Below are 12,614 nucleotides of genomic sequence, written 5' to 3'. Positions count from 1 at the left end.
CTTTTATTCTACCACTTATCCATTTCCAGGTCGTGGGGTGCTGGGGCCAATCCCATCTCACTCTGGATGAGAGCGGGGTACACCCTGGACAGGCCACCAGTCCATCACAGGGACAACACACAGAGACAGACAGAGACCAACAACCACTCACACTCAGACCTGTGGACAGTTTAGAGTCATCAGTTACCCCAAACATGATGTCTTTGGATGGTGAGAGGAAACCCACGCAGGGACGGGGAGAAAATGGTAACTCACAGAAAGGTGCTGCAGTTAGCATTTATTTATTTATTATATATTTTTGGCCTATCCAGTAGGTTTTACCTGGGCCCCGATACCTGCTTTCTGTCCCGAACCTTCCAGTCAGTGGGTGGCCTATGTGTCTGTGAGGAGCAGTTTAAAAGGGGGGACTCATCTGCACTAACATGCCACCTTACATGCATCATAACACACTATAACTCTTCCCACTGAGCAACAACACACAGCATGTCACTACCAGAGGTTATGTGCTGCCTCCTCTGCTTACCCTTCATTTCTGCATGCAGTTAATAGATGTGTGCTGTTATTACAGAACCCTTAAAAGCTTAAACTAAAGCAGCCATGTATTGTTGAAGCTGACTGAGATATGAAACTATTACAGGAATGAACAAATGGCACAATTTCACGTAGGGTTGGGTTGTAAAAATAAATGATGTGCTGTTAACAGTACAATGTCTCCTTCTTAATTTTAGCTTATTTAGCTGAATTATAAAGCAGCTACTTCATCTTAATGAGTAAATGAAGCCTACTTTGATACTTGCTGCCACTGTTTGAGGGTTATATTGTGGCCTGCTACAAATAATAAATTGTGACTATGCTTTCCAGAGAAACGTTTCTACGTGTCTCAATGTTTTTTAATGTTTAAACATACCTGTGCATAAAAACCACACAATTTAAAAGTTTTGTTTCAACAGGTTTCCTACTTAATAATCCTGAATTGAGAATATATTGGCACGAAAATGACAGCTCCACTTTAAGTACAGCTTTGGCCATCAAATGTCCAGAGCTGTAAAATAAGTTCTGCAGTGAGTAAAATTTCAAAGAAATGACCTTGAACACTGTGGAAGAATTTAAAACTTTGCCAAAACTTTAAGGATCCCATATGGAAATAGGATATTGGGTTTACCTGATTTAATATCATGGTCTCCTGGGAAGTGCTGGTTGTGGTCTTACAGCTGCAGGGAGGAATGATCAGCAGTAACGCTCCCTCACATATTTGGAGTGGAGCACCTTGGGAAAGAGGTCTGCAGAGCAGTGAGTGAAAGCCAATCTTCATCACTAATGACAGCTTAGCCATCATCCTTCTCTAACCCGCCACCTCCTCCGGCTCCAGGGGGCATCCCAGCACAGAGCTGGCCTTTCTGATCAGTCTGTTTGCAGGTCTTCAGGTGTGACCCCAGCAATCTAAACAGCAACACTGAAGAATGACTCAATTTAATTCACCAAAGTAACCTGATAAGCTTCTATAATTACACCTAACACCAACTCAAATAGCAATTTGTGTGCATGAACACAGCTGTTATTACTCAGCATTGGAAAAGGAGTAAGGTGTTATCTGGTGCCTCACAATGGGGCGTCTACAACACCTACACAGTCTGGCAAACAGTGGCAAAGTTTCAAATGGTGTGGAAACGTTCCCCCAGGGTTAATGTGGTTGTTGTGCTCTAATCAAGGAACTGAGTGAAAGCAAAATGATAAAGCTGCGACTAACAGCTGTTTTCTGGTCTAGTCTTACTTAATACTGATATTACTATGTAGTCAGTAATAATCATCCAGGTGTTTTTTGCCATAATACATAATCTCTAATATCAAATATTTCCAAGAAAACTCAGCATAAAGTGATTTAATAAACAGCCACAGAGAAAAAAGACAAACAAGGCCCTTTAATAGATTAACATTTACAGTAAGTAAGGGGGTGAACGCGATGTGTAGGCATATAATTTGAACACCGAAGCATAAAAAAGTAATGCATTTCACATTGAACACTTACCTGTCAAGGAAGCGTGCCAGTTGAGGCAGTTTAAACTTCCATGCAAAGCTCCCCTGTATGTACTACGAAAACAATAAATATGATTATCTGGGGTGAAGACTACCTTGTATTTTGGGTATAGAAAGACATATATTTAACATTTTGAGTGCCTTGTAAAATGACTTGCACTTGCAAATGTACACAAAGATCATTATAGTAGAATACAGGGTGAACGACACCGGAAACTGACAGAGTAAGAGAGCTGATAAGAATAATACTCTGCCATTAAACTTAATGCATCAGCTGTGTCATATCAGAACATCAGGAACAAATGTAACAGGATTTTCTATATTTACACATGTTAGGATATAGATGATTACAAAGTACATTACATAAAAAAAGTCATTGCCGCACTTTAACTTTTTCACAAATGTTAACCCTTATTAAACCAGATAAAACAACTAAAACTACATTCGTATTTACATAAAAGTCCAGAAGGCATTGTTACAAACTGAGGAACAGATATGCACATGCAAGCACCCAAGTCCGCAAGTAACTGCTAGTAACTGGCTGGTAAGAATAATGTAAGCCCAGAAAAGGAGGTGTTTTCTAGACATCCAGTAGCAACATGGGGAAAAAAAAAAGGAATGTTAAGGTATGGTCCATGATACAGAAATGATGATATGACACGGGTACAGTAAAATAAAGCTTTCAAGCTGTTTTTCTGAATGCATGCTGATGTCTCCTCTCGCTCATCACTTAACCCTGTAAGTTATGGTGTAACTTAACATTCAAACTGCTATCTTCAAACTCAGCTAAACCTGCCACAGATAGCTTTAGCCTGACAAAACATTACAGTTGTGTAACTGATGAGGACTGAAACTGAAATGAAGAGATAAGATGGAACAGAGTATGGTGAAAGAAAGGATATAAGTGGCTCATGCCTGATCAAGCTCCACACCCACAACAGTAAAAATGCAGTTAATTCTAACCTGCTATGTCAACTCGGAATTACATCTTTGCAATTGTTTCAAATTGTAGTTTTACCATCATTCATTTGTACTTCAAAACAACTGCGACTTCTCCACATCATAACAGGAGCATATTATGCTTTAAATTCAGTTTCCATTTTTCTGCCAAACTTTGATTTGCAATTTTCAGCTAAGTGAAATGGTAATGCCCAAACAACTGTGTTCACAAGCTGTGTAAAATCATCAGTAGTATTGACCCAAATATGAACACTTCACAGGGAAAAAAGATTTGTAACAACAATAAAGTGACATTTAGAATAATCGGAAATATCCAGCTACACAATGTAAATGCTCTGTCCTAAACATGAAGCATGAATCAGCAGAATATATCTATTCCCGATTACTGTATTTAAGCAACTCAGCCAGTTGCAAAAAGCTTTTAGAAACTCATTACTAAAATCAGTTCGTCCTGACTGATATCATGGTGGGGATATCTGGCATAGCAAAGCAGTGATGGTTGGGTCAGTGTTTGAGGCACTTGTTTTTGTGTTGTTTTTTTAGTAAGGAGATAGATCTTGTTCACCGCTTCCTCCAATTTTCCAAATTATTGCCAGGAAGTTGGCTAACCAGTAACTACCTTTGCCACAAATAATATGCACACTGCTGTAGCTGCTGCTTCATGGTTAAAAAGAGAAACGTACTTTAAGCTGACATGAAAACACGAAAATGTCAGATATAGAAAAACTCAACAGGCTGATTCTTCCATCCTCATCCATCGTGGTACATTACTGAAACTCCTTATTCCGCGTTTTATGCTCATGTTACCAATCACCATTTACACACAGTCCACAACTGAGCTGTCATCCTCCTCTGCTCCCCACTCCCCAAACCTCATCTGAGGGGATGGAGCTGCTGGATGGAGGTTGTTCATGTCATCCATGGCATCTGGGTCTGTGTCATCATTGGCAGCAATTCCCATGTGACCGCCTTCCTCCCGGTGTGTGCGGATGTGTTTCCTCAGCGCTGCGGGCTCTTTGAAGCTGCGGTTGCAGAAGGGGCAACAGCACGGCCTCTCCCCAGTGTGGATCAGCTGATGGTGTTTGAGGTGCTGCAGGCGGCTCAAGCGCTTCCCACAGATCGCACACACGTAGGGTTTCTCTCCAGTGTGTGTGCGCCTGTGTTTGCGCAAACCGTCCAAGTGGCGGAAACAGTTTCCACACTCGGAGCAAGAGTATGGCTTCTCACCTGTGTGTATGCGCAGATGGGTTTTCAGAGCTCCTGACTCACGGAAGCGGCGGCCACAGACTCCACACGGGTAGGGCTTCTCTCCTGTGTGGATGCGGATGTGCTTCTTCAAGCTGGAGATTAAGCGGAAGGTCTTTCCGCACTCCAGACAGTGGTGGGGCCGATCTCCGGAGGGCTCCCCAGCTGTGTCAGGGACTGAAGGTCCTGCCGAGTCCTCTGTTCTGCCCGGTGAAAGACCGTCTCCTCTCCCTGTTGCAGAAGTTCTAGTCAACGCTTTCTGTCCATCAAGTCCACCTTGCTGCAAGGCACTGCTGCATTCTCGCACAGGCCTTTGGTGACGCAGGGGGTGAGTGAAGGAACGCTGAGAACCTCCCTCCCCAACTTGACCATAACTGAGGTCACCCACATTGTGGGACGACCGTTCCCCATCACCACCTCTGCTGTCAGTCCGGAGCCCAGACTCTTTCCTGCTTGGCTGACCAGAGCCGGAAACTGGTCCCTGCTCCTCTTTAATTTCAAACCTGGGTGCTCCACCTGGTCCCTGAGACTGCCTCTCATCTGAAGACAAATGAAAACACAGGATGGTTCACATAGGAGGGTACATTGTATTGTACACAGAAATTAAGCCATCTAAGTACATGCAAGTATTTAAAGAGTAATTTGCTGAAAAACATTCACTGGGTATTTACCTGGCCTGGTGGAATCAGAGCACAGATGAGAGGTGTTGGATGCAAAGGAGTCCAGAGCGTGGTTGGTCACAGAGCCATCAGGTTGGATTGAAAGCTGGCACATCTTGTAGTCGTCTCTTGCCTCAAACCCATGAAGAGACTCATCCACAGATCCACCAAGACCTAAGTCCACACCAGCTCCGTTAACATTTCGGGAGCTCTGGTGGTCCCGATCCAGGCCTGGAGTGAGTGAGGCCATGGAAGACAGTGATGGGGCGAAGACGGACTGGCCGACGGACTGCGGGCCGGAGTACGAGATCTGCAGCTGGTCTATGAGCTTCTGGGCGCTGCACAGACACTCCTGCAAAGTCTTCAGCTCCCTCTCCGACACTTCGAGCCGCACTTTGAGCCGTTCATTCTCCTGCTCCTTGTGCAGCAGCTCTTGCTGGGTCTCGTTGAGCACCAGCACCACCTCCCCCAGCAGAGTGTCCACTGCAGCGGACATGGCAGTCTGAATGGTCGGCGCCAGGCGGGATTTCAGCGACGTTACGGTCATAGTGCCCTGCGAAGCCCCGTACCCGGCCTTGTCCGCCTTCCGGTCGTAGCAGGACTCGGAGCCGGTCCTGTCGGTGATGTTGATGATGCTCTGTTTGCGGTTTCCCGTGTGGACTGAGCTGCTGCCGCTGTCTGCCGGAGACGAGTCCATGCTACCAGCATAGCCTGTCCTCCTGGAAGTCATGCTTTACCGCGGTGAGCCGACGCTTGCGGGCTATGCTAACGCTTACCGCGACGCTAACAGCAGCCCGGATTCAACAAGACCTGTGTTATTGAGGGTCGGTGTAGCTGTTTGTGTTGTCGTCGTTGGTCGTCAGCGCTCACATCTGCCTCAAGAACAGCTGGCCTGGCGCCGCTGATAGAAACAGAGAGGGGGCTGTCGGCAGGGCCTGGCTCCGCTGCAGGCTAACATTAGCCTGCTAGCTGCTGTAAACACGGCGGCTCCGAGCTGCTGCTGCTGCTGCTGCTGCTCACCGACACTCTCAGGTCCGAGCATCAAGGTTGAAACACGGTGACAGCACGGCCCTCAGCGGACACTCACCCATTTCTGTCCGCTGTTCGCACTACTGGACTGGACTGGACTACACACAGAGGCCTGTCGCATTCAAATGACGTAGGCAGCGCACTGACTCTTGTGTAATCGCAGCCCTGGGTGCGTACCTACAGGAAGTTTAAGCTCATCTGCAGAGCCTCTTTTCTCTTTGTGTCCTTAAACCGAAATCACAAATCAAAGTTATCATGCTCGTCCCAAATTCCCTCTCCCTTTAACATGTTTTAAATTCCCAGGGAAAGTTATCGTTCTTTTGGGGGATGGGAGAAGATATTATAAGTTAACACTGCTTTCTTCTCCTTTTAATCCATGTTGTTTTTTTTATATTGTGTACATTCACTAATTCATTAATATTTTCTTGTATTGAATGAATGAAATAAATAATTGAATAAAACTGAATCGTGCTTGAAAGGATTTCCCATCATCTTTAATTGAATCACCTTCTACATTCCCAGCAAAAACTTGTTTCTGTTTAATTCTATGTATTAAAACAAATTCATTGTAGTGATCTCCAAGGTGAGAAAAATGTACGTGTTTGTTTGACATTACTTGACTTGCTTTACTTATGCATCACCATTTCTGTATTTCTCTACTTCCATGGCCTCAAATTGAATCAAATTTGATACAAGGGGGTTTTTAACGTCCTGGGTGAGTAATAATCATAATAAATGGACACTAAAACCACAGATTAAAGAAAGAAACAATTTAAAAATCAATGATTGAAACAAACAACTGATTATTTGACACAAAGATTGCTTTATAAAACTCATTTCAATTAAAAATGTACTAGGAATGAGCAGATGGCACTGTTGTACATTTGTTTAACCTCAGATACCAAATAAGGGACATTTAGATGGCTTTATATTTATTTTATCCAAGCTTTCATCTAAATCTGACAATGTATTCATCCTGTAAGAGTGAGGGGCAGAGACCATTCGGTGTGCAAATTTAAGAGGCTTATTGTTTATCAGTCTGCAAGTCTAAACTCGGGGTGAAAGAAGCAGCACTACTTGCCTAGCGCAGCGGCCATTTGAGGAGAAAAGCTGAGGTTTCCCCTTTACAGTTTACAATCCAAGGGTTCAAAATGTAACCCAGTCCCAGGTTGACCTGATCCAGACCTGGTGCAGACCCTGAAACTGGAGGAGAAAACAACATTCCCAGCACACAGGGTCATCAGGAGGCAGGAGGCTGGATTGCACCCTCACCAACTCCCTGATACATTGCAGATGACCTGCTCAGAGCAGTGCAATCCATCATGAAGCAGTTAATGTGACACACACCCAGCCCCGGAGCCAACACACCCACAGTCCTTAGTCCTGTGCTTGGTCTAGTGTTGCTTTACTTATAGTGTCGACTGTAGGAGGCACTGCAGACTGCTTTAATAATGAGGGACACAGGTCAGCTGAGAACAGGCCACATCACTTCATATTAAGGTAGTTCTCCACAAACATCACAATAATGAGCAATTATTTAACTGAATTCAATGCAATTGTATTGTTACAGGTTATTTTAGAAAGATGAGGTGAAACTGTCCTCTGTCTGGGTCGGACTCTTTCCAGAGTCTTACATAGTTATTGCTGGGGCCGCATACCTGCATCTCTTTAATGTCAAATGAAAATAAGTGTCTCAGCTTGACCATAATGAACAAAAATGAACAAATAGATAAATAGAGATTTTTAATTCAGCAAATAGTTGTTGTGCTTTGGAGAACAAGCAGCACTCACAATTTATTGTGTCTGTTATAGGGGAACATTGCAGTAATCATTTGGGCTGCTTCCATCTATTTATAAAACTAATTTCTTCCTTATGATGTTGTGTTTGATGAGTGAAACAGAACCATCCCAGCCAGCTGCAGTGGCTGGGGAAAAGTGACGTGTTCCATGACAAGAAGGAGGAGAGCATAATGGGTTTATATAACTAGCCATCTAACACTTACCATCTGTTTGAATTTTTGTCTTTTCAAGTGTAATAATTCTTCCTCAGTGAATATATGTCTGTCACGTGGTTGTTTATGTGACATGCCATCCCTTATTTTGTCCTGCCGCAAGTATGTTTAGTCTCAGTTTCTTGTCGGAAACTAATGGCGGATATAAACCTCTTACAGACCTGATGCTGACTCACCCAGACAGCGATTGACAGGAACTGTTAAAACAAACTGCTGTACAGAGGGCAAAAGTAGACAGGATCTTCGCTATTCGATTCAGACATCATTTACTAACATGCCCCATGTTACAAAACATATAAACATGCGTCATAGAAAATATGTGGATCTCATTCACGCCCACACACCCTCCTGTATGGAGTTAGATAACTACAAAATATATTCACTCCCCTAGATATAAAGGTACAGAGACAGAAAGAACTGATAAATGTATATTACGGATATGACAAATATGTCACATAATTTAAGAGGTTTTTCAATGGTGTTGTCAGAACTAACTGAGATAACTGTAAATTACTGCTGACCTTTTTCTGTAGTCACTGCTCAGAAGCAGAGAGTTTACGTACACCTGGATTCATAGCCACAAAGCTGGTTTTGTTATATAAATATGCTCCTGTTTTCCAAAGAAAATAGACATGCTGTTTAAAGTTTCCTTCTTGTCATGAAATATTTTGAAGAGAAGTATGGGCTTGTACATATCATTTACAATTTCAAAACCACAGCCAGAGCAAGCCCAATCAAGTTGATATCCGGTCTCCCATTGAACAGCTGAATCACAGCCTCAGACCTTTAATTTTTGCTACAGTGCTTCAACGTAAGTCATACATTTTATTTCAGTGACAGTTCGGAGACAGTCTGTAGTGACAAATGTACCTCAGGAATGACAAATTCCACTGACTGAAAGCCTGACACAGAGATTTTGCCATCTTCTCCAATTCCCTCTACACCTAAAAGGAAAAAAAGATCTTATTAACATGTGAGACATGGCCAGACAAACCTGCTTATTTCAAAAAGAAACAATTTAACGGAAATTAGACGACAGTGATGTAATTTGCAGCAGAACATAATGATGACACTAATAGCACATAGACTCACACACTTACTCACACTAAAGCATTCAGCAGTGAGGGAGGTGGAGCTGGTGGTGCTGTACAGCCTGGAATAAGAGGCGGGGGGGGGGCTGTGGGACGGCAGAAAGAAAGAGATTTTTGAGGAGAGGGAAAACATATAAAAGAAGAGAAAGCAGGAGAGGGAGAAAGAAGAGGGAAGCCAAGGTGAAGGGAGCTCCCACGCATTTCGATAAAGACTGCATACTTTTGGAAGCAACAGGTAAGCTAATGTGTTTCACATTTGGAGCACATTTTCACTCTCTCTACAACCCTACACAGCTAAGCTCCTCCAAAGGGGAAAGGATACACAGTGGCTTTGTATTAAGACAGGCCTCCTGCTCTAAGCACAGGCTTTTGGAGTTTTGGAGTTTACTGTTTTCGCTCAATGTTCTTTGACCACTGAACATATTTCAGGTATGTTTGTGTGAACCCTTGTAGAAACCACACATGCAGCTTTCCTGTAACATTATCCATCTGACTTGGCTGCCCTCATGGGTTAAGTCCTGGGTGTGTAAGAATTTGGATTTGGAAATTGGAGTTGTGCAATACTGTCTGGAAAGCTGAATTAGCATGAAGTACCTCCAGATCTTAATAAATGAGGATTATTACTTGCAGCTCTGTAAACAACGCTTAAAATAATTTGCAAACACTTTCACAGATTTTTATTAATATTGTGTACACATTTCTTCATTTTCTTACTCTTCAGTTTTAGGAAAACAATTCTTGTCTCAAAGCTAGGGAGTATTTTCATTTTCAAATTGAAGCTTAGCTCAAATGAAAGCAAACATTTCATTCAACAGCAGTCTCCCCTCTGTGGTCATATAAACTTTAACAGACAGTCTGAATGTACACATGCTTTAGCTGGAAACCCAAGGGGATACTTTTCATTCCTTGGTAAAAAAAAAAAAAAACCCAAAAAACTATGAATTTTACTTTCTGTGATCTCCAGACAGCACGATGGCTCCCAGCAAGATTCTTCCTTTTCCCCTGGGAATCATCTGCCTGCTTTTCATTGGCGGATTCTGTCCTATACCAACGACAGCAGGAGGCACAGGGACAAACCCCAGACCAAGCGGATCTTTAGCTAAGGCGCAGATGCTTAGTACAGAAGATTATTATGACCTTGATGACCCAGTCACCCCGAATTCACCCATTAGGATGTCAAAACCAACACTGACTGAACGATGCAACTACAACCCCTGTCTGGAGGGACAGTCCTGTAAAGTGCTGGCAGACTCCACTGGCTGCTTGTGCCCAGGGTTAACTTTACCCAGTGTGGCTCCAGAGAAACCAAACTTGAAATCAGTGTCCTGGAACGGATCTCAGGTTGTAATTGAGTGGTGTGCACCTAACTCATATGTCACTGCTTATGTTGTGACAGTAGCGGGGAAAGAGCGGCAGAAGTTTGGGAATAACCGAAGGACCGGGGCAGTGGGTATGATAGACCACACGGCAAAGGTCTGTGTGGCTGCAGAGAACGACAGTGGAATCAGCGATGGCTCCTGCATGAAGTATCAGCCTGGGGACAGCAGTCTGGCGCTGAAAGCAGGACTCATCGGCGGAGCTCTGGGCTTCCTGTTGCTCCTCTTTTTGGCCATCTTGCTCTGGAGGCACTTGAGGCGAAGGAAACAGGAGGTCAGCATCTCAATGCGCAGCACAGCTTTAACACCGTGAGTAGAAAAGAAACCAGGACTGGAAACTCAACCAGATAGGACTTTGTCCCATTGGATTCTGAGGACTATTGCAGTAGATGAACGTGACCAACTCCATTTGAACATCTGCGGTTTTGTCATAAGTTGACATAAGTTCCAGAAAGCAGAGGAGGAACCTGTTTTCATCCTCTCACATGTGCAACTGCATCGTGTTGTTTACACAAACTACTTCACATACAGTCTATTTTGATACCCCCTTGGTGGCAATTTGGAAACCAGCTGCAGGAAAATATTGCATTCATCAGCAATGTTTTCTGGAAAATTACGCCCATGAGATTAAAGATAAAACGTTACAAGAGAGACATTGCGAATTGCTATTTTTACTTTTTGCATTTGAAAAAGTATCTATTTGGCGAAGTGCTGTGAAATATCAGGTAGCAGGTAGTAAATGCTTGCAGTTGCTTTGCTGTGTGTCTCTAAAACATCATGTTATTATGAGCTGAGAGGCCTGATTTGCTTTCATATTGATGTAAGTTTGGTTTTTAAGTTGTTTGTAAATACACAACGAAAAAAAAAAAAACCATATATATACCCACTGATACAAAAACACAGTTGAGTCAACATTCAAGAGCAGATTTAGGCCAGAGCCAAATGCTGATTGGTAAAATAAATTCATATATATATATTAATCTATTTAGTATGTATTTTCTTTTGAAACTCTCTGTGAGAGTTTTTCATGTTATGTATTTAATTATACGCTGAATAGTGTTTTAACAGTGTGCTGTATTTATGACGAATGCCTTTGGCCTTGTATGTGTCAAGAAATGTTGAGTCTGGATTCGCTCAGTTTGGAGTTCAGATTGAGGTTGCTGTATTTTGATGAAAAGGTCTCACTGTTAACACCAGTAAAAGATTGTCAAAGTTGCTGCTGCACCCAATGTGTCAAAATATATCGTCATTTTTGGAGTGGGTGTGTTTTTCCATCTGTCTTTTTGTCGGAAGTTGTCTCAGCTCAGTGGATGAGCTCAAGTGTTCAGTACTGTTTTTCCAGCTGTCACACAGCAGACTTACAGAGGATATATATTTCATGTGGGTTGTCTCCATTCAAGCTGAGACTTCCAGTCATCCGGTGCTGTGGTGATGAGAAGTTTCAAGCTTGTTTTTCCGATTTCACCATGATGAGAAATAGAAGAAAGTCCAATATTTAAATCCAATTTATCTCATGTTCAAGCCTCCATCTGCATGTCTTGAAGCCACGTAATAATTCCTTTTTGCTCTGGCTGCTGCCATGGAGTTGTTCCACACCTTCTGGCGTCTTTCTTATTCCAAATGCAGTGCACATGTTACACCACACAGAGTCATCTAACATCTGCAATTTGGAGACACAACGGGCTGTTTATTTCTACCACTGAAAGTGCCTGAAGATGTTGCTTTTATGACACACGTTCAGCTGCTCTCCAACTGGGAGCGAACTCTTCACAAGAACGGGCCACCAGGAAAAGAAATGCAAAGAAACATTGGTGTGCAGTATCACATGGCGGCAGTCTGTTTTTTTTACAGAGCAAGATGAAATGTCCTTAAAGCAAATGCAGAACAGATTTAACTTAAACTACGGAAATGACAGAGCACCGCTGATCTGCCAGTGGCAGCAGAACAGAACAACATGTACATCTAAGAAGAAAAATGCTAACATCTGATTTCAAAATAAATGTGTCTCCTGTTTGAATAAATAATTCTAAAGAAACGCCTAATGTTTTTGAATCTATCCTAGATGAAGAAATGAACAGTATAACTGAAGTTTATAAGGTTCTCTGGTATCCAGTCACACAGAAAAAATCTAGGGAGTTGGGTTAACGTAACATCTGAGGCTGTTGTTAAATTCCTCTGAGCTTTTTAATTAAGAAACAAACATGATAC

General features: G+C 42.8%; 2 protein-coding genes across 2 annotated transcripts; one reads left to right on the top strand and one right to left on the bottom strand.

The window, feature by feature from the left end:
* Positions 1–1,893: 1,893 nt before the first annotated feature.
* Positions 1,894–6,052, bottom strand: LOC115054192 (zinc finger protein 34). Its single transcript, XM_029519274.1, has 2 exons — positions 4,911–6,052; positions 1,894–4,779 (listed from the first exon to the last, which is right to left on the bottom strand). The coding sequence occupies exons 1-2, from the start codon at positions 5,626–5,628 to the stop codon at positions 3,812–3,814; spliced, it is 1,686 nt and encodes a 561-aa protein (XP_029375134.1). The 5' UTR covers positions 5,629–6,052; the 3' UTR covers positions 1,894–3,811.
* A 3,108-nt stretch (positions 6,053–9,160) lies between these two features.
* LOC115054413 (LRRN4 C-terminal-like protein) lies at positions 9,161–11,311 on the top strand. The gene is made up of 2 exons (XM_029519649.1): positions 9,161–9,265; positions 9,995–11,311. Exon 2 carries the CDS (start codon positions 10,003–10,005, stop codon positions 10,717–10,719), a length of 717 nt encoding a protein of 238 aa, XP_029375509.1. The 5' UTR covers positions 9,161–9,265; positions 9,995–10,002; the 3' UTR covers positions 10,720–11,311.
* Positions 11,312–12,614: the final 1,303 nt, after the last annotated feature.

This window comes from Echeneis naucrates, chromosome 14 (assembly GCF_900963305.1).
Source record: "Echeneis naucrates chromosome 14, fEcheNa1.1, whole genome shotgun sequence".
Classification (NCBI taxonomy): Eukaryota; Metazoa; Chordata; class Actinopteri; order Carangiformes; family Echeneidae; genus Echeneis; species Echeneis naucrates.
This window is presented reverse-complemented; position numbering and strand designations above follow the sequence as displayed.